This window comes from Carassius gibelio, chromosome A6 (genome assembly GCF_023724105.1).
Source record: "Carassius gibelio isolate Cgi1373 ecotype wild population from Czech Republic chromosome A6, carGib1.2-hapl.c, whole genome shotgun sequence".
Taxonomy (NCBI): Eukaryota; Metazoa; Chordata; class Actinopteri; order Cypriniformes; family Cyprinidae; genus Carassius; species Carassius gibelio.
Genome location: NC_068376.1, coordinates 18,370,990 through 18,393,408, shown reverse-complemented (window position 1 = coordinate 18,393,408; position 22,419 = coordinate 18,370,990). Strand labels below are relative to the sequence as shown.

Below are 22,419 nucleotides of genomic sequence, written 5' to 3'. Positions count from 1 at the left end.
CATACATAAATACACGGAGGGACAATAGGCACATATTTTGGGTTGAGCTAAATGAGATCTACACTGCTGAAAAGTCACATTAGGTTTTAAATCAGTGAACATCGCATGCATGTGCAGAGAAGCCAGTGCCCAGGGGCTTTCAAATCCTCAAAATGTCAAAGCTGTTCTTATTAAAACATAAGAGCAGCAACCTGAGAGCTAAAGAATGAAGTAAAACAAACGACTCAGAAGAGCAAAACATCAGGAGCAGTTTCAGCAATCCTGATTATCTACTGATTTATGTCTAACTGCTACCGCTGTGCTAGGCTATGAGCGATGGGAGTCCGTCAACAAAGGAAGGTGAAAAGATCGACAGCGGTTTAAAAAACATGGCAAACTTGCAGTCAATACATAGCCCTTCATGTCTCGCCCCAGTGTTATTGGCTGAAATGATGTGATTCTGTCTACAGTGTGACTACTGATAAACAAAGTGCATGCAAAAAAAAATTTTTAAGGATAAGGCTGGTCAAATATTAATGACAGTTTTTTTTTATGTTGCAATGGTTTAAGAGATGGATTTTGAACTATGTAAAGATGCATTTAGAAAACATTACACCCCATTGTGTCCATGTATGATGCCATCAGTGAAAATGCTTCGCTTCCATATTTTTTATACATTACGCATTATATTATCAGCATGTTACTTTGCATAAAAAGCAGTGGTGATTAGGGGAAGCTCACCTGACATACAGGGTCCTCTTCTGACTAGTCCGCAATGAGCCGGAGCCTGAACTAATACTGCTGTTCATCATCTGCTCCCGTAGATCATGGATTTTGGCTTCAAATCGACTGTACTCTGTTGGAAACACAGAAAACAACATTACACATGCAGTCCTGCTGAGAAGAGATAAACAACAAGGAACATCCTAGCCCTCAAACACATACAGCCTCAGGGCGGATCGGTAATATCGATGGAGGTGGTGGGAAGAAAAGTCAGACAGAAAGAGAGGGACATATAAAGATGGGTGGTCTAGAGCATTAAGAGAAAGTATAGGATCTTGGTTTGTGGTAACAAAACCAAGATGCTTCAACATACACACAGCTGTGCAAGCCGGATGAATACAGTCTGATATGTTTGAGAAATCTTATTTAATGAGATGGGTCCAGTGAATTCACCATCCACTTCCCAGGAGTCAAACTGCGTGAGGAAGGTTTGCTCACACTAGACCAAAACAGTGAAAAAGTTCATGAATTATTCTGTGGTTTAACCCACTTAACGCTCCTGCTCTTTCATTATGTTTGACCCTTAGGGAACGTGAGAAAGACATTCAAGCTGTGAAACTGAAACGTTAAAATTATAGTCCGATAAAGAGCAAACGACAGGTTTGATTCATCAAGAAAGTCTTACTTTGAAGTAAAAGTCAATGAAACATGAGGCAACACCAGAAGAAGAAAAAAAAAACCTTTTGACCAAGTCATATTAAATATCCTGTATAAAAACAAAACCTCAAACAAAACTTCATAAAGGATACAAACATAATATTATGCGAAATGTAAAACACTATAACATTCAATGCACAATAAAACACTTTAATTCTCCTTCCATTAAATAATTTAACCATCTCTCTACAAATTAGTGTTCAATTAAGTTGAAAGTAAATCAGCATACTTACAGGCTCTTTTCTTAGAGCCGCGCAGGAGACTACAGTGAGCCAAAGTTTCCAGTATTTTCCTCCGTGTCTGTCTCTACCCCTCCATGTCAGAGTTCAATTGTGCTGTGGTGCTGAAGGACAGCTCCAAATCACACACAGCTGCTCTCCGCGCACAAATATGTGCTTGAGCTTGTGTATGTGCGCGTAACTTGCCTTAGTTGGACGCTTCCACGCAAAGCCTCTCTGAGCACCTACAGCACAGCAACATAACAGATGCTAATGGACTAAACAGTGCTTGAATTTCTCACTCACTCAACCCTCCCTCCCTCCCCTCTCGCTCTCCCTCGCTCTCTCTTTCTGTTGAAGTCACAGCCCTAACCCATGTTGGCTTGTTTAACACAAAACTGTGCCTTCATTTCACAGAGCAAAACAAAGGAGGTAAATATGAAGAGAAAGTGAACTAACAACAGGAGAAACAGAAGAGCACTGAGGTGTGTGATGATATTTTTGAGGAACGGAGGTTCGGTGAAAGCATGCAGGTTCTGAGCATCTGCTCTAGTGGGCTACAGCACAGTTAGCCCAACTGGACACACACCACCCGTGGCTAAACATGTTGGTAATCCACAGGATTCATTTGGGAAAAGGATTTAGGCAGGTCATGGAAACAGCACTAAAATACACATGGGTCACTAAAATATGGTTATGTTGTAATTTAAGAAAGTATTTGTATACAATTTTATACTAGGTTTTCAGAAATACCATTTGGTGAATCAGAGGCACTAAAAGGGATATTTCTATGGAGCCAGAAGAGTCTCAATAAAGATAAATGCACACACTACATTCACATATGCACACACAGGATTCATAGATGCACACACATGATTCATAAATACACACACAAGATGCACAAATGCGCACAAAATTCACAAATGCACACACAAAATTTAAAAAGCACAGAAGATTCACAAATGCATACAAAATTCAGAAATGCACACAAAAATCAGAAATACACACACAATTCAGAAATGCAAACAACATTTACAAATGCACTCAAGATTCACAAATGCACAGGACAAGATTCACAAATGCACAGGACAAGATTCAGAAATGTATTTCTGATGCACACACACATATATCTTGATTCACAAACTGCTTGCGGTCTGTGAACTTCACTGCATTTGTGTGTGAATTTTGAGACTCCCCTGACTTGGCTCGACACACAAATGCTTTTTTTTAAACAGGGAATGATCAGCAACCAATCAGATATCTCCCTTCTTTTAGCCAATCACAAGAATGCACCCCATGTGGGGGGATTGTTTACTTATAAGCCAATCACATGAACGTGTTCACACAGCAATTGTATTAAATTGTATGAAAATACAGATGTTTAGATTACAATTCAGGTTTATTTTTTATTATTTTTTACTAAATATAAATTTAAAAATGTCTCAATACATATAGCCCAGTCACCGCAGAAAAAAAGTTAACCATGGATTCATAAATTTGCAATAGGCAATTATTTCATTTTATTGAAATATTTTAATGAAAGTAAAAAAAAAAAAAAAATGTTTAAACCTTTTGAATATTTAAATATATCTAAATATTCTTTTGGATGCAATATAGAAGTCACTTTAATTATAATATTCAGTCCCTACATGAAGAGAGAGTCAGTGGTCCGCTGCGAGAGGAAAGTGGCTCTCTGGCTGCGAAAAGTGGGTCTCCGGCTGTCGTTCGCTTAGGCCTGGTTCACACGGGACGATTTTAAAATTGTCGGCAGATTTTCCAAACCTGAGAGACCCCACACACGGCGATAAAAAATCACGGGTCTAACAGTTTTGGTCGCTCCGTGTGTGGTGTGCAGCCACACGGCAATATCAACACATCACACACGAACCGATTTGACTCCCGAGCATTCCCAGGTCAGACGGGAAATCTCGCAAAATCCCTCGAGATCAAACGTGACTTTAGAGTAAACAATCATGGCGGACGAAGAGGATGCAGTGGCCATAGTTTGTGCTTTGTTTTTAACGGGAAAAAAAACATAAGAAAAATAAGAAAAGGCGATGGTCAAAGAGGTGGAGACGACGCGAGCATGGACTATACTTGCTATATCATGATATGGAGATAAGTTGTTGTTTTATCTCATAGAAATGTTGTTACGTACTACACAGATTAATAACCGTTGAAATAAACGTTCATATATTAGTTTCCATGTACTCTGGTGGACTGCAGTTGTGGATGTAGTTATGCCCATCGACTTTATTTGTATTTGTTATATTATATACGCCGGCTGTTTTGATTTTGTTTCCCGGTACTATCACTGCCTCGTCACCTCGTGTTCTGATTGGCTACACGCCACAGTCCACAGGCTGCGTGATTGTTTGTCCTCGGGGGACACCACACACGAGAAGAAATCGGGCAAAATAAATCCAACATGTTGGATATCCCCGATTTGAGATCGGAGCGGTCCCGACATTCTTCCGAGCAGAGGAGATTAGTCTTAACACACCACACACGGCAGGAATATTTGATCAGATTATTTTACGATAATCGGAGCATCCTAAGATTGTCGGAAGGGCTGAATCGGGGCTAAAATCGGCCCAATTATCCTGCCGTGTGAACCAGCCTTTAGGAAAGTGAGTTGATCGCTGCGTGAGGAAAGTGAATCGTTCGCTCAACTTCGCTGCTTGAGGAAAGTGAATCGTTCGCTGAGGAAAGTGAGTCGTTCGTAGAGTTGGGTCCGAGTCCACCTTTGTCGAGTACGAGTCAAGACCAAGTCCACAAACATCGAGTCCAAGTCCGAGTCCGAGTCCAAAAGGGGTCGAGTTGGACTCAAGTCCGAGTTCTTAAAGGCCGAGTCCGAGTCGAGTCCGCCCGAGTCCAGAAAGTAATTAAATTAAAAAAGATTATAAATTGGTATTGTACATTTTTACATTCTATTAATATTTTAACCTTTCAACCCATTAAACCAATGGCAATATAAAAATGTAATAAAAAAATACCACTGTTACATCTAGTCATTGCCATTGAACATTTTTATTTTATGTCAACAGAACTAGTTTCCTATCAAAAAAGGTTTCAAAGGTTTTATTGTATTACAAGTGCATGAAAATACAAATGAACCTATTTTATTATTGTATCACACTATATTGTCCTCCAGTTAAAGATGACATTTCAGTTATTTAATGCCTCTCCCCCACATTTGACAGAGGTAAAGTGCAGCCAATGATGAGATCCTTAATGATGACATTATGAATTTCTTGTTGTCTTGGAGAACTTGCATCATAAAGTTGCATTGCTTGTTTGGTCAGTTCTGGTCTTGCAAATCCTGCAATGCTGAGCTGTGCAGCATCTGTTGGTTGCTGCTGCTGTCTTTGGTGGTCGTTTGCATCGGTTTTCGGATCACCAGTACACTGAACCGAAAACCGTTTCTTTCGGAGGCGTCCGATTTGAGAACAGATGAACTGATGATACTGCGCATGCGAGTAATTTTTCAAGTATTTTGTTAAACATCAGAAAGTGTGATAAAACTATATATATACGGGGGTTTTTTTAAAGATAGGGGCTACATGTTTCTAATCTGTATATTGTAGATTATGTATGGGCCAAAGGGGTTTTCAGGGAAATAATTAAGACTCTAAAGACTCCATGTTTAATATGAATAAGGGATGATTTATGAAATATCTGTACTGTATTTATAGTTAATGATGACAGATTCACAAACTGAGTTTGTAGTAAACAGAACATGAACATGAGTAAAGCAGCTGATGATACTGAACTGCAGCATGTGCCGGTGTCCTGACATTTTATCCTACCCTGTCAGATTTTCCTACCCGGGTTTTGAGCGATTCTCGTTCTCGAGTCAAGAACCGGTTGTATCAGTTTTCAGATCATCAGTAAACTGAACCGAAAACCGTTTCTTTCGGACGCGTCCGATTCGAGAACCGAGGAGCTGATGATACTGCGCATTCGTGATTCAGCATGAAGCCGACTGACTCACAGCGCGTCTGAACCGAACTGATTCTTTTGGTGATTGATTCTGAACTGATTTTGTGCTAATGTAATGAGTGCGGGTAAACCGAGGGCTTGAATGAAGGGCAATCTGACGAAACGTAAGTTCATTTAATAACAAATACATCGCAATGGATTATGTATCCGGTGAACTGTTTTTTTTTTTTCAACCGGTTTATTGAATCAAACCGTCCGAAAGAACCGGTTCGCGGAAAAGAATCGAACTTCCCATCACTAATCCACACTGATATCCAGTGAGTGGTGCGTGTGTTTCGTCTGCAAGCGTGAGACTTCTGCCTGCCGGTGTGGTGCAGTAAAATGACAGAAGGGGAGACATTCATTAATTTATCATTTAAATTTTATGCTGGTTTTATTGTTACACATGACGTGGACTCGACTGTACTCGGAATATTTTCCGAGTCCAAAATGTTCAAGTCCGTGTCAAGTCCGAGTACAAATTCACCCGAGTGCGTGACAAGTCCGAGTTCATTCAAAATTGGACTCGAGTCCGGACTCGAGTCCGAGTCCAAGTTCAAGTACCCCAACTCTAGTCGCTCGCTGGGTGAGGAAAGTGAGTCGTTCGCTGCGTGACTCGTTAGGAAAGTGAGTCGCTCGCTGGGTGAGGAAAGTGAGTCGTTCGCTGCGTGACTCGTGAGGAAAGTGAGTCGCTCGCTGGGTGAGGAAAGTGAGTCGTTCGCTGCGTGACTCGTGAGGAAAGTGAGTCGTTCGCTGCGCAAAGTGGGTCGCCAGCTGTGTGAGGTAAGTGAGTCGTTCGCTGAGGAAAGTGAGTAGTTCGCTGCGTGAGGAAAGTGAGTCGTTCGCTGATTGGCTTATAAGTAAACAATCCCCCACGTGGGGTGCATTCTTGTGATTGGCTAAAACAAGGGAGATATCTGATTGGTTGCAGATCATTCCCTGTTTAAAAAAAGGCATTTGTGTGTCGAGCCAAGTCAAGGGAGTCTCAAAATTCACACACAAATGCAGTGAAGTTCACAGACCGCAAGCAGTTTGTAAATCAAGATATATGTGTGTGTGCATCAGAAATACATTTCTGAATCTTGTCCTGTGCATTTGTGAATCTTGAGTGCATTTGTAAATGTTGTTTGCATTTCTAAATTGTGTGTGTATTTCTGAATTTTGTGTGCATTTCAGAATTTTGTATGCATTTGTGAATCTTCTGTGCTTTTTAAATTTTGTGTGTGCATTTGTGAATTTTGTGTGCATTTGTGTATCCTGTGTGTGTATTTATGAATTATGTGTGTGCATGTATGAATCCTATGTGTGCATATGTGACTGTAGTGTGTGCATTTATCTTTATTGAGACTCTTCTGGCTCTATATATTTCACCCCAAAATCATAATTATGTCATCATCTATTCACCCTTATGCTGGCCACCAATTTGTTTTGGTGACCATTGACTTCCAAAAAGCTAAGTACCAGATTTACTTAACGGAGGAAAATTTGCAATGATGATCTACTGACAATGTAGAATGTGAACACAGACACAGCCAGATCATTTCCAGTAAAGACCAACACAAACTATCAAGAGCAATGCAAATTAACAACTAATCGCAGCCATGTCAAGGATATTTCATAAGTACTGTAAAACATTAGATTATCCTCAATAAATAATCTCTCTGTCATGTTTTCTCGCTGAATTTACATTTTCCCTTGGAAGATAAACATAACTCAATGACATAATAGATGCATGGAAGTCTCTAGTGATAAACAAAAGTCTATAATTAGATAGCCGAAATGCAAAGTCATTCATAACGAAGACTGGAGAACATTCATAGCTTCTCTCAGAGTCCACACTGACGAAACAACAGGAAACGTAATGCTAGTACTCTAAGGATTACTTTGGTTTTGAATGAATAGTTAAATGAGAGTTATGATGCATGTGCTACCATAGAACAGTGAAAGGCTTTCATGTTATCAGGAATTCAGAATGTTATCGTCATCAATTCTGTGTCAAACAATACAATTAAGGGGCCTTCACAAAGCTCAAAAAAGGAAGGAGGCAGGGAGAGGAAATAATATGCTTTGAGTCACATTTCAAAAGAATGAAAGATGAATGAATAATCATTAGGAGCTTTTATATTTAGAAAAGGCATTAAGGCACAATGGTCAAAGCTAAATCATTGTATGGTTTGAAGTATCATTGTTACAAATGGAAAATCTCCAAAGTTTCCTCAATATGATAAATAGTATACTAGCAATGCAAATAAGTCAATAAATATTTCATGTTATGCGTGGGAAGTGATAAACAGACAAAATGTTGTACAGTACATCATTTTGCAAAAAAAAAAAAAAAAAATGCATTAAAAACTAAAATCAATCTTTTTAAGTAAAATTGAAAACGTGGTAATAGTGTATAAAAAAGGGATTTTCATTAAGAGAACTGCTAAAGATTACATTTAAAAGTGTTATTTAATTATTAGTGCTTGTAAGATTAATTTAAAGTGGGGTTTAGATGACAACAAATGTAATATAGTTGTAAAAAACCTACATCTGCCAATAACTGATAGGGTCCAGTATACTGTGCATCCTCAGAGAGTATCAGCAAACTACCGGTGCTAAACTGCAAAAACACCAAAATATCAGCAGTCTGACTTTCTGCTTGAATACTCTGGATTTAAATATGTCTGGATTTTAAAAAAGGTAACAGATCACTTCCTTTCAGTAGTGCTTTGTAGACCGAATAAGACAAAAATTCACAAACATTTTATGATTCATGAAATCTAAGTTTGACAGCCATGATCTCATGAATATGTGAACGTGAATTTTAACAAGGGTGCGAGAGAGGATTTAGTCTTTGATAATCTGAGTTTGTTGTCATAGTCGTAGAGTGCAGAGCTAATGTATGCAGCTAAAGCACTTTCAGTTTATACATAATATTGACTAATACTTTAGTCATCTCCTTAAGGCATTAAAGTAAGCTTAACTCATTTTTGACAAGCAGAGTATAAAACCAGAGTATAAAAAAAAGAACTGCTATAGATGCCATCTAAGCATTACAGTGCTGGCAGATCTTTCAACAAAAGCAAGCAACCTGGGCTGACCACAGCAACTCCAGGTTTTTCCAGAATGATGATAATAATAATAATAGTAATAAGTTATTGTAATACAGAGAGAGAAAGAAAGAAAGACACAATTAATAATTTTGTACAATACATTATTATTTACAATATATTATTATTAATTATTATTCTGTTATGCACACAAAGTGTATAGTGTACATTTTCACATCACTGATGTAGGTCTTGGAAATATATAATAAAAGAAATTAATTATGACATAGATGGCAGCTTGAACAGTAGATGGGGATGTGACGACTGCAGTTGGTGGTTTGTCACATTCTTTTTTTGTTTCGTTGTTGTGCTATAGAGTAGAAAGCAAAAGTATGTGTCTAATAAATATCCAAAGATGCTTATAAGAAGAAAACATGACAAAATGTAAACATTATTTGATCACACCTTCTTGCAAATACATATATAAATGGAAATATCCTAGTTAAACTGGTTTCATTGACTGGGTGGTCCCGTTAAAAGTAAAAAGTGCTTGTTTGTTTCTTAGTTTGTTGAAGTAAGTGAAATGGGAAAATTTCTCCTTAATTCTCCAAATAACTGGAGGACATGTTACTGAAGCAAGAATTGCTCAGCTGTGATTGTGTGTGTGTGTCAGACACTGATGTCTTTAAGCTCTAGCACAGATCCTCAGAGCCGTTAAATCCCTCTGATCAAAGCAGCCTGGCCCTAAGGGGTTTCATTTCCTATCCAAACGCCACCATCAGGGCATGTTTAATGGCATTTGTTTCTCATGTCACAAAATGGAGGCTCTGGAACAACTGCATCGCATTTAAATAATTACATTACTACATCTGTTTAGTTAGATATCTAAAGCATTGTCTGGTTATTGCACTTAACGGAAAACACCATGCAACACTGACACATTCACTATGAGAAGCCCTGCAGAGTTGACAAGGTTCTTCCCTCAGCAGTTCTTCAGCAGCCATTGGTCAAAGTGAGTGCTGCATCTGTGCTTTCCATCGCTTTATTATGCATGTTGTCACACACTGCATATGGAGAGCAGAGGGAGTTGGATGTAACCCCAGCTCATTTTCCCCACAGGGAGCTCCCTGAACCCTGTTCGCACCTGTGGCCATCTTGCTGACTGAATTAGGCAGAAGAGCATGTTGATGAGATGTCTGGCATGGATAAGGGATGACAACAACAGTTGGTGTAGGGTTTTTTTTGGTATGTTTTTGGAAAGCTACACTGACTCATCAACAACTATCATGAGATGATGACAGACTACACTATGGAAAATGTTCAACAAACATTTGGGTAAATCTGAAACATGTCAAAACATGCACATGTAAAATTTCAAAACAAAAACAAAAGGAAGCAATGAGAAATTCAATATTACATAAAGAAAGTTTAACTTTTTTTTTGTAATAAACATGTTTTTAGCTCATTTTAACATGTTGCTAATATGCTTTAACATTAGAAAATTCTAAAAAACAACATCTCTCTAGCATGTTTAACCTGTTGCTAGCTTATATTAGCACACTGCTAACATATTTAAGTCATTAGCATCTTGCTAGCATGTTTTAATAATGTTAGCACATTTGTTTTAACACTTGCTAACATGTTGCTAGCATGTTTCAGAACATTGTCAAGCCAACATAATAACTGCAATGCAAAAAATAACTATTTCATATATATATATATATATATATAAAGAGAAACAGCAAGGACACAAAATAAAGGTTTGGACAAATACTGATTAGCAGCCAGCAAGAATATGTTGTTTCTTGTGTAGCTGCTAAAGAAAACAACAAGTAAAGAGCAGGTCAGGAACTGAAGAGCTCAGATTCTAAGTGCTCTCTTCTGTTTCTCTGTGATGAAGAGAACGGATTGTGGCATGTTCTCCTAGTGAAAGCCAAGCTGAAGGGCAGAGCTGCTCTGTGCTGGCCATGAACAGAGAAGCGTGATGGGTACAGGAAGCCAGGCTTAGAAGCCACGCTAAGACAACAGCTTTCACCAAACAGAGAAGATGCTACATGAACACACACACACTCGCTAGGGGTGTGAAAGAAGCTCGGATCACACATACACACACAGACCTGTTCAGAAGCTTAATTTAGACTCTCTCAGACTATCTCAAGCCAAAGCTCTGAGGGTCATCACTACCCCATTGGTATTTTAATAAACACTGCAGCTAGGCCTGCTGAGGTGATGGCCAGGCTGGTCTCTCTACTCCTCAGGGTGAAGAAGTCACGACCACAACACCATACAGCGAACTGTGCACAATATCTCCTACATGTACTGTACATGAAATTATGGGTGTAAAGATACACAGAAGTCACAGATAAGTACATACTTCGGTTTCAGGGTTGCGTTCGATACGAGTTAGGTACAACAAGAAATAGATTTTCCCATTTATTTTGAACAGACAGTAGCACGAGAAGTTGTTTTCGATTCGATTCAATTTGATTGTATCACTTCAAGCAAAAACAGAATGGTCTGACTTTGGATTTCTGAAATGATGTAACCTAAGACACCTGTACAAAACAAAAAACAGCAGATGGGCTGAATGAAAATGCTAATTTAATCTCTGACAGCAGGTGGTGCTTACAGAACAGCAGCGATATAGAGTTTCCTTAGTTACCGGTGTAAACAAAGCAGCTGCACTTATAAACACTACTTTAATATGCATTAAATGGTTAGAGGAAAAGAAAATGCTATCAAAACATTCATATAAACCTCCACATATTTGTCTTCCTGTATGTCGAGCATCAAGAACAGTGAGCTTGATCTGCTTGCTACAGTGTTTTCTCCTCTTTACAGACTTGATAGAAATTCCACACAAATTGCTTTTAATATTGTAATGTTGAAATGATTGTAATGCAATTTGTTATTGTTTGTTACCTTCATTTTAATACATTTCCTATTTCAAATAAAAAAAAAATCCTGAAAACAATTCTAGTATTACAGTTTCCAGAAAAAGTATTGTTCAACAGTTTACATATTACAATGATTTCTGAAGGATCATGTGACACTGAAGATTAGAGAAGTGGCTGCTAAAAAAATTCAGTTTTGGCATTAGAGAAAAAGTACAAATTCTAAATAAATCTAAAAATAAAAAGTTGTAAAATGTAAGAATATTTTACAATATTAATGTTAAATCTGTATTTTTGTTAAATAAATAAATAAATAAATAAATAAATAAATAAATAAAATCTTGTCAACCCCATACTTGGTGCACATCATTAAAATAGCGACACTAATCTAAACAGATTTTCCACAATCTAATATATTTACGATAGATAAAATCAATCCCACCCACAATTTTTTTATTTTTCTTCTTGTTGTATATACGGTTTCAATACCAGATCATGGAAGAAAAATGGGTTATGAATTACATTTAATGTTGACTTTACACAGTATAAGCTGGGTTTAAATAACTACAATTAATTTGAGGATTCAGCGGTATTCACAAATAAGACATAAGATTACTTAGTGGAGGCTTATCTCGACAGGTTATCATCAAGATCTACACCTTACTGGCTGTTAAACACAAATGACAGGTTTTCTATTAAATCCAAAGTGTAATTTCCACTGACTCTCTTCCACCATCCATACTGCATCTAATCAAATTCTTCAGTTAAAAGCTCATCAGTTTAGAGTTTGTACCTTCACAGAGATTCTATCCAAAAAAAAAAAGTTGTATGCAAATAGGAAAACCAAGAAGGGAGATGTGAAGAAACAAATCTGAAGCAGAGTGCAGAAAAGACTTAGACTAAATGTAAGTTTATGAGGTTCAGGCTTGAGTCAAGTGTACATTTAGTGGCAGCAGAATGAAACATGACAGACCCTTAAATGAAAAGATCGGAGCTGTCAAAGTAAATGCCCAGTAACCCAATTCTGAATGGAATCAAGCTACATGATATGCATAAGAATGTTATTTATTGTTAACATACTGGTCAGTTTGAAACTAATGCCTGAAATATTATGAGAGGAACTTCCTGCCCACCTTCAGGTCTGTACTGAGCCACGATGGTGACGGTCTGTCCAGCATTCTTCAGTGCTGCAGCTGCCTGTTCGTGTGTTGCACTGCGGAGGTCCACCCCATTTACCTACAGCACACATACAATATTAATGACGTGTATCATAAAGAAGCACTGATGCAAAATGCAGTCAGTGGGGTCCAAAAGATAAAGAATTTATGAAAAATACAGAATGTAAAATCTACTATAAACCCGGAAAAAACATTCAACTTCACTGATTGAGTGCTGCTATTTAAAATTATTTAATTTTATTTAATTATTTAAAAATAGAAATATACAAAGGCATCCTGAAATTTCAAATGAATCTTTCTCTGAAATGTTTATGCTGATAATGTCAAAGCATTTTATTTTCAGTAAGATGGAAAAATTATTTACAATTAGCAATTGTTGATGACTGAACAACTTTTTTTCACTGAAAAAAGAACAACAACAACTGTTAACAATGCAATACTCTTACAGAAATGATCCGGTCTCCTTTCTTTAATTCTCCACACAGGTCTGCAGGTCCTCCTGCTAATATGAATGAGATGAAGATTCCCTCGCCGTCTTCTCCTCCTACAATGTTGAAGCCTAGTCCTGTTGTGCCCCGATGCAGGACTATTTTCCTAGGCTCCCTAAAAACCAAGATCAACATTTATTAGTTGATTTGAGTGTACAGGCCAGGATAAAAAAATATATATATATATATATTTTTAAATATATATATTTGACTGCATCTCCCTCTAGTGAACAAAATATGAACTAGGTACATGCTCTAGTCTAGGGTTAACAATTTGTAAAGCTGCATCACATTTTTCATGTGTCTGTAGATGGCAGCAGAGCCTCAAGTTACTGGCTCTGTAGCATTTCAGTGTTTTCAAAACAAACCCTTCCTCAACATGGCTACTTGTGCATCATTTAACCCTAAACACACTTCAAGAACAAAGGTTTAGCAAAGCATCATGACATATATTTCAGTTAAGAAAAGTGTTTATTTTTTTATTTTATTTTTTATACCCATCCTCTAGAATTAAGTCTTAATTCAAAGCTTATCAGATTTGGCAAAATTGACTTCAAAGATTGGTTGGTCATTTCATAACGCTAGCTAATGACACAAGAGGCTGTTTGTTTTTAACATCAGTTTGAGGTATTTGGTGAATTCTTCTGATAGGAAACAAATCCTCCCGATTAAAGAGGATTAAATATGGTAAAGCACACCAGTCAGTGTGTGTGTGTGTGTGTGTGTGTGTTTGTGTGTCCTTGTGTTTGTCCACGTTTCTACCAGAAAAAATAAGGCATGTCCGGCCAATATCATCTGTAGCCAGCTCTCGTAATATTGCTCTCTACTGACAGACAGCTCTTACAAAATGAGTAAACAAATCAGATGAGCAATAAGATAGTATGTATATATATATATATATATATATATATGAAAAATCTATAAATTATATATATAATATATATAATTCTGTATTTTTTATCAAATAGCCTAACATTTACAGTCTTACAGTCCCCAATCTTTTTACAAATCATGTAAAGTAACACATACACACACAAACACACACACACATATTAGGAGAACTGAGTAGTTGTGCATGAGTGTTTTCTAAAGTCTGTTTTGTAGCATAAAGATAGAACCATTATGCAGATATAAAGTATGTACTAAAAATTCCATTAACCTTGGGCAGCTTATCTTGCGTGTAGAGAAATGCTATTCTCTATGAACCTCATATCTACTCCAAAATTATGGAGCTGACTTCACACAAAGCTACATGTAATGAAACTTACATAGCATTATCTTCCAAATTTCAAGAGAGTGATACAGAGAAAAGACGTGTCAGGAAAAAAAAAAACGCTGTCAAAGATGTGATAAGAGTGGCAGAAATCATTAAGTGATTAAGGTGAAAGGATATGATTGTTAAGAAGCAGTTTAAAAACAAGTCATGATCTATATCAACTTTCATTCAAAATAAATGATAATTTCACTTCGCAAGGTCAAGGAATCCGAATGCATCATAGAAACTGCACAGACAACCTCTGAACCAAAAGCCAAAATCACATGTAAAAGTACGTCAAGTGGACATGATCATGAAGAAAGAAATGGGGACGGCAAAGGCTCACCTTGTGATCTCATCATCTCCCAGCATGCCTTTTGAGATAGGAGAGTACCGAGATGGGGTGGCGGGGGTTAATGGCTGACTCAGATAGCTTTGGGTGCTGATATGGTTCTCCATGTGCTGGGAATAGGCTACAACCAAAACACAAAAAAATATGATGTTATTGGCATAATGATGAAAAATAATTTGACAATGTTCACAAAGATCAGGCCCGAGAATCTCAATACGACTGCACCACTCATATGTAATAACATTAAGAGTTACATGTACAGACAAGCAGACGACTGAAACTGCTGGGGGGGAAAAATCCTCCTAGAAAGGATGTTGTAAATCATATTTGATCACTCCCTTTCTGCACACAATCTTCTTAACTTGTAAATTACCTTGCATATACCCTCAAGGACACTGCTGTTCAAAAGTTTGTGATTTGTAAGATTGGTAACACTTAACAATAAGGTTCCATTAGTTAATATATTAACTAACATGAACAAACAATGAATAATACATTTCTAACATTATTTATTATTCTTTGGGTAACACTTTATTTTAGGGTCTCTTAACTAGTTGCTTATTAGCATGCATATTACTAGAATATTAGCCGTTTATTAGTACCAGCTAAAATAAAGCACATATTAATGCCTCATTCTGCATGACCTTTTTCTCCATCCCTAATCCTACCCAATAATTAAACTTAACAATTATCTCCTTAACTATTATTACGGAGCAAATTAGGAATTTATTCAAGGAAAAGTCGTACTGAATAATGAATAAGTGATGTCTATTCTAAAGTGTTTACAATCTTTGTTAATGTTAGTTAATGAAAATACAGTTGTTCACTCTTAGTTCATGTTAATTCACAGCGCATTAACTAATGTTAACAAGCACAACTTTTGAATTTAATAATGCATTAGCAAATGTTGGAATTAACATTAATATTAATAAATGCTGTAGAAATGTTGTCCAAAGTGTTTAGCTAATGTTGACAAAAGAACCTTACTGTGAAGTGTTACTTTTTTTTTTTTTTTTTTTTCAAAAGAAGTCTTTTATGCTCACCAAGGCTGCATTTATTTGATCAACAATTTCATTTACATCTATGCATTTAGCAGACACTTTTATCCAAAGCGACTCACAAAACAGCAGGAACAAAACAATTCAAAGACAATTTATCGAAGTCAATATACAATAAAATTTTTACTACTGTGGCAGATTATTACAATTTAAATAACTTTTCTATTCTATATATAAAATGCAATTGATTATTGTGATGTTAAAGCTGAATGTTCATGAGCATTCAATCCAGGCTTCAGTGTCACATGATCCTTCAGATATCATTCTAATATGCTGATTTGGTGCTCAAGAATAGAAGGTTCTTAAAGGGTTAGTTCACCGAAAAATTCTAATTATGTTATTAATGACTCACCCTCATCACCCTGGCACCAGAGGGTCAGTTACAATTTGTTGAAGCATTGAAAATACATTTTTGGACTTAAGTCTGATTTGCAACGAATGCATGAACTGATAAAATGCATATAATGAAATCATATTGTAAAGTTGCATCTGCCAAGTGCATGAATGTATCATGAATGTGTGTGAACAAAATCCTTTTTAGACTCTCTAATTGATGTCACTACTATGAAAGATGTATCCTTAAAGTGAAATAAAGTCAAGGGTACGCACTGGGCAATTACTAACTGCAGACATCGACAACCCATTTATTTAATTCTCATCAAACAGTCCTTCACCTGGCAAATCCCTGCGTAGTGCCTGACTGGCTGACAGATATAATGAAATGGGATCTCTAATGAAATTGTTCTGTTCACGCCGAGAAAATCACATTGCGCGCGCACACATGACCGAGACAGTGTTGTCAACATGTGTGGATATCCTTACAAGGCTTTAAAACTCTCTTTGCAATACTTGCACGCACACATTCACTCATTTCTACATATACTGATGCTGGATTTGCTGGATGGGGGAGCTGGCCACGTGATGCACTTCATGATTAAATGTGCTTTTGTCCTTCATGCCTTTAAGCTCTACTGACAGCTTCCTTTCTCAGAATCTAATGCACGGGGATCTGGCCTGCCACTGGAACATCACCAAGGTGCTACATTATCGACTGTCATCACTCAGCACTTTGCAGAGTCAATTTTAGTTGCCGTCCTCACGAGTTGCTGCCCCCCATCAGTAGAAAGTGCTGTGTATAGCAGCTTTGAGGTTAGATTTAAGCCATAAGTGAGCATGGGACCTCGGAACGGAGTCAAAGCGCCTTTAAGGCAAATCGGTTCATTCTCTGACCATTGATAACGCCTGCATGCTATTGTTTTCTATGTAAGTAAAAATAGAAGAAAAAAAAAAGAACACAGTATGTTTCAAGATAAGCTTACTTACAGCTGGTGACATCGGGAGGAACGTAACTATCATTCATAAAGACACTAGTGGGTTTAGCCACTTTTAAATAGACGACATCAGGGGTGTTTTTCAAGGCAGTCACGGCATCTTCATGAGTGACCTCTTCAAGGCAAGCAGCATTCACCTTTAACAGAGCACATGATTAGATGAAACCTTCAGATGAAACGTACAAAATAAAAGTTTGAGGCTTAAAGAGTCTTCTATACTCAGCAAGGTCGCATTTATTTGATCGAAATACAGTAAAATCAGTAATATTGTGAAATATTACAATTGAAAATAGCTGTTTTAATCTAATGTCAAATGTATTTATTCCTTATTTATTCTTGTACTGGGCAAAGCAGATTTTTTTGCAGCCATTACTCCAGACTTCAGTTACAAGTACAAGTACAGAATTAATCTGAGACTGAATTATGTTTTACTGGAACTTTTGGTTATTTAAATCAACCTTGCTGAATAAAAGTATCAATTTATATAAAAAAAATTAATTTTGAAAAAGATTTTGAAATACATGAAGGTATTAATATTTAATATAGCCAGGGCACAATAAACTTTAAATGACAGAGAAGGACTAATTTAAGGTTAGTTTCATTTTTCAGTAATGGTGATTAGCATGAATTTCATTTTTGTGTGACAAAAATGAAAATGAACTAATTTATGATCACATTCTGCCAGATGCAAACGTTTCTCTTCAGGTTGAAGGCCACAGCTTATTTGTAAAAATGGTTTATTTTAGAGGATATATTTAGCATTAAAAAGTCAGCAGCAGGAGCTCTAAATGAATAGGTTGCACGAAGTGCTCTTAAAAAAAATAGATTTTTTTCCTCCTCCTTCCATCAATATAAAATGATGTCTCTAATGTTATTTAGTAAATACAAGTAATAGAAAAGTTAACTTTTTACTTACAGCCAGGAGTTTATCTCCAATCTGTAGCCGTCCATCTTTGTGGGCCGCTCCTCCCTCAATGATTTTGGTGATATAAATACTGTTGTCCCCAGGAATATGTTGGTTTCCAACTCCTCCGGCTATACTGAAACCTAAACCTGTCAACAGAGGTCAGACTAAACCATTTCATAACATGAATTATAGGGACTGGACATCAAGGCATAGCATGCTTTTATTTTGTAATCTTCAGATGAGAGATAGCTTTACCTTTAGGACCTTTTACCAGCTTTAAATCCATTATTTTTTCTGTGACAGCTTTTTTTCTTCTGACGTACAGTCTGACAATGCCGCCCGCCTCTTTCAGTGCCTCCACAGCGCTGCTGTGAGTTACGTCTCTCACATCTACATCATTTACCCGCAGTATACAGTCATTAACTCTGTACAGAGAGAAAGAGGGAGAACAATGACTAAACAGTCCAAAAAAAGACAAAAATCACAATGATAAAGTGCTCTTCGAAGTACAGCCAATCTAAACACGAAATTAGTGTATAAACAAATGATCTATCATTGTAATCCTGTTTTACACCTCAGACACAAGCTGAATGTAAGGGAAGAAGCAGAAAACCTGCAACACAAGAGCTGGACTGCAGAACAGAGCTGCAGGTCTATACAGAAAATGATGCGATCTCTGCTTTCTACACTGAGTATTTTCTAGAATAACAGTCATAGCATATACAATTATTATCAGGAATGAGCCAATGACAACTATTACACACTTTTCCAGTAAATAACGTGAGGAACAGAAGGTTCAGATTTAAATTTACATGAGGAGGGGAATCATATTTACCCACATGACAACATGTTCATTAATTTATACTAATTCCAAACCTCGGTTAGGGAAGATTTTGAACTGGTTAATCATCAGGGTGAAGTCAGATTTATTTATAAAAACTGCACCATACTGCTACAATGAACATTAAACTTTAACAGTAGTGCTTAGATTGTGTTGGGTTAATTAAAAAAATGTATACTTTTATTCAGCAAGGATATGTGGAATTGTTTTAAAGTGACAGTAACGTCAAGTGACAGTAATTTTATAAAAAATGTTACAACATTACTGTTTTATTGTATTTTTGCAGCCTTGGTGAGTAAATGTTTTTTTCCAAACACTTTATGAGATGTGCACTATTATTTTGTTCATATTGCATTTATGGGCAAAACCATTTTGAATTTCCATACTAGAGCAGAAATAAACAGTAAGTGCAGAAGTTTTCTTCTTTAAGTGCAAAAAGTGAGTGTGAGAGTCTGAAGATTCTTGAGCATGAACAACAGGCATTCCCCGAGGGAACCCGCTCCTGTATGCTTGCTCCTGTGACTGTGAAGATTCTGTTGATGCATTTACAGTGCATTTTCAACATGTTTTCTGCTGAATTCAGCAGTCTACATGTGGCAAAAATAGGTTCAGCAGTCAAAAAAACTACCAACAACTAGTAAATATGTGCCCCGTATGTGTGTGATTTGAAACAGGCCTAATACAAATTTTCTGACCCGAGTCTGCCATCCTGTGCAGCAGCTCCTCCTGGGATGATCTTGGTGATAAAGATGCTTGGGTCCTCACCGATGTGGGGGTTATCGGTACCGCCTGCAATACTGAAACCCAGGCCCGAATTTCCCTGAAGAAAAAAAAAAAATACATGTGAGAACAAAAAAGAGAAAATGTCAACCAAAGAAAAAAGCCAGACCTTTTTTGTCATTGTTGGAGCAATCTTACCCGTTCAAGTGTAATTTCCTCATACTCATAATCAGCTTCTGTTCCATTCACCTGAAAGTTTAACAAACAAATTTGGTAAATATGCAATTTCAAAATACACAGACATAAATTAATGCCCTCCTCTATTAGTGTCACCAAAAAAAGTTTCGTTTTTTTTTTTTTTTCAATAAATCAACTGTTCAGGAACCAGAATGTAAGAGAGAAATTTCCTGCTAGATTCACACTGCAAGTAATATATTATTTAAATGCACATATGTACTAACATACTACAGACAGAAATTACACTGAAATTTTTTTTTTTGTTAGAACAAAAAAAAACAACAACAAAAAAATAAAAAAATAAAACACCTTACAAGTAGTCAGTTCACTTTTTCGGCAACTAAAAGATAAGATTCCATCAAAACTGTGAAGAACACCGGCTCTAGCTGTCAACTAAACATGCAATGCAGTCCATTCTGGGTTCAACACAAGTTAAGCTGTACCCAGCAGCATTTGCTGCATAATGTTGATTACCACAGTAAATAATGAAAGTACACCAGGCTTTTAAAAGTAACCGTTAACTTAAACATTATACACGTTGGCACAAATTAGGGATAGATTTGCTTATTGGCCTTGTGTGCATAAAACTATATTCAATCTTTCTACTTTCTACAAAGTCATGACCATATAACATCCAGTAAACCTTGGTAACTTTCACATGATACAGGCAAGGATACCAGAGAGGAGTGTTTACAAGGAGCAAACAACATTCTGAGGTTTCATTTAAATGAGGCTAGATAGCCGTCATATAATCAGAGTTTTATATGAAACCGTTAGAAACTGGACTAAATGCATGACATTAAAATTAATGAAAACAGGGCTGCACGACGAGACCAACACTCAGCATCATCAGCGTTTAGATGTTTGTGTGGTTCTGGAGGCTCTGCTTTAAGCTTTTAAATGACATTTAAAGACCTTAAATACTTAACGTCCTAAATGTTTAGCTCTCTCTTTCTGTAACTGCTGCTGAAAACATCTGTCTGTGATATTAACGGTGTTGAGTTGGGGTTTAAAGGGGGTGAGAGATGCGCAGCATTATACTCTAATCATGCCACCAGCTCCAGATCTTTGCACACCGAGTCCGAAATTTTCACATGTTTTGAAGTTTTTTTCATATTCACCATCATTTCCTATCAAAATGCATGCTATGAATGCGAAAAGGCATTTACAGGCTTTCAGCACTGCTAAACTGTATGCGGTTACTTTCATACTGGGTGTAGGGCTACAAACAACCAGCCACAGGAATCAGAGCCAATACAGGCATTTACACGATCAATATCGGACTACTACTACAGTCTATGTGTGAAGAGATAATGAACGATCAAAACAGTAATAGACCAGCGGATCTTAGTCAAATGGCATTTCATTCTCCAGCACTGATAATGTAGAGTATGAGGTTTATCAAGAGTTCCTCATGGTCATTTCTTTATAGACCATAGTTCTAGCTCATTCCGATAACTGAAGGATGACAGAAGTCGGCTCAGCATTTAGGATTATCGGACGTTACTGAGATTGAGAGGAGACTGGGATTGTATAAATGCCATGGGACCCTGATAAATGTCATTCACAGTTAAATCCCTAAGCTAGAACAAGGAAGCTTCATAATGTCTAAAATCCCATATACTGTAGAGGAACTTCAAATACAAAGTACTCCACAATGATCTTCTAAATGCAAAATAAATTAAACAAGGAGAGAGCATGTTTTCTTTGAAGATTCATTTTGGCAGGAGGATGGATGGATGGATAGATCTGTAAATATGTTCTAACCAGTTGGACTATAGTTTGGTATCTGACTGAAAGTGAAAAAACACTAAGAATGATTCCCAGCTCTAATTTGCTCATTTTCTGACCCTATGATCAAATTAAATCCCACTCTCAGTGCCATTAAGCAGGACATCTTGTTTTTTGTGCATTTTTTCATCCTCATACTGAAGAAAAGGCAGCTAAAAGCATCCTCACAACAGTACACACACTACCATTCAAAAGATGTTTTTCTTTAAATCATAAGAAATTCATACTTTTGTTCAGCAAATGCATTAAATTGGTTGAAAGTGACAGTAAACTATATTGTTACAAATATAACATTGTTACAAAAGATTCCCCGTTTTTTAAAAATTGCATATTAGAAGGATCACGTGACAATAAAAGCTGAAATAATATTTTGTAAATTGTACATTTTTATGTAGTAATATTTCTGCTTTTACTGTATTTTTGATCAAATAAATCCAGCCTTGGTGAGCATATGAGATTACTTTCAAAATCTAAAAATATTTTTACAGATGCCAAACTTTTGAATGATTGCATATTACAAAATACAACTAGGTGTGGTCAATTATTTGCATTTTATTTTTAACTATACATTATATATAACTGAACAGCATTCTTCAGTAATCTACCTCTTCGCAATGTGCAGTACATGAAGAAATAGATAACTTTCAAATGGACTTACATAGGGCGAGGTGTCAAGGCTTTCTGTGTTCACCACCACTGGTGCTGGGCTTGCCT

General features: G+C 36.8%; 1 protein-coding gene across 18 annotated transcripts in view; it reads right to left on the bottom strand.

Moving 5' to 3' along the window:
• LOC128015600 (disks large homolog 1-like) overlaps positions 1-22,419 on the bottom strand; it is a 112,683-nt gene that overhangs the window by 15,193 nt on the left and 75,071 nt on the right. For 16 of the 18 annotated variants that reach the window (XR_008183957.1, XM_052599549.1, XM_052599550.1 and 13 more), the window contains 10 exons: positions 22,364-22,417; positions 19,876-19,926; positions 19,653-19,777; positions 18,372-18,541; positions 18,126-18,262; positions 17,202-17,346; positions 14,815-14,941; positions 13,172-13,328; positions 12,681-12,783; positions 721-835 (listed from right to left, as the gene is read on the bottom strand). Coding sequence is in view for 17 of the 18 variants with exons in the window: in XM_052599549.1 (XP_052455509.1) it covers positions 721-835; positions 12,681-12,783; positions 13,172-13,328; positions 14,815-14,941; positions 17,202-17,346; positions 18,126-18,262; positions 18,372-18,541; positions 19,653-19,777; positions 19,876-19,926; positions 22,364-22,417 (1,184 nt within the window). In the remaining variant the exon portion in view is untranslated. Of the gene's footprint in view, positions 1-720; positions 836-1,652; positions 2,137-12,680; positions 12,784-13,171; positions 13,329-14,814; positions 14,942-17,201; positions 17,347-18,125; positions 18,263-18,371; positions 18,542-19,652; positions 19,778-19,875; positions 19,927-22,363; positions 22,418-22,419 lie in introns of those variants that run through there. The other 2 variants (XM_052599565.1, XM_052599566.1) reach the window with 2 other exon arrangements.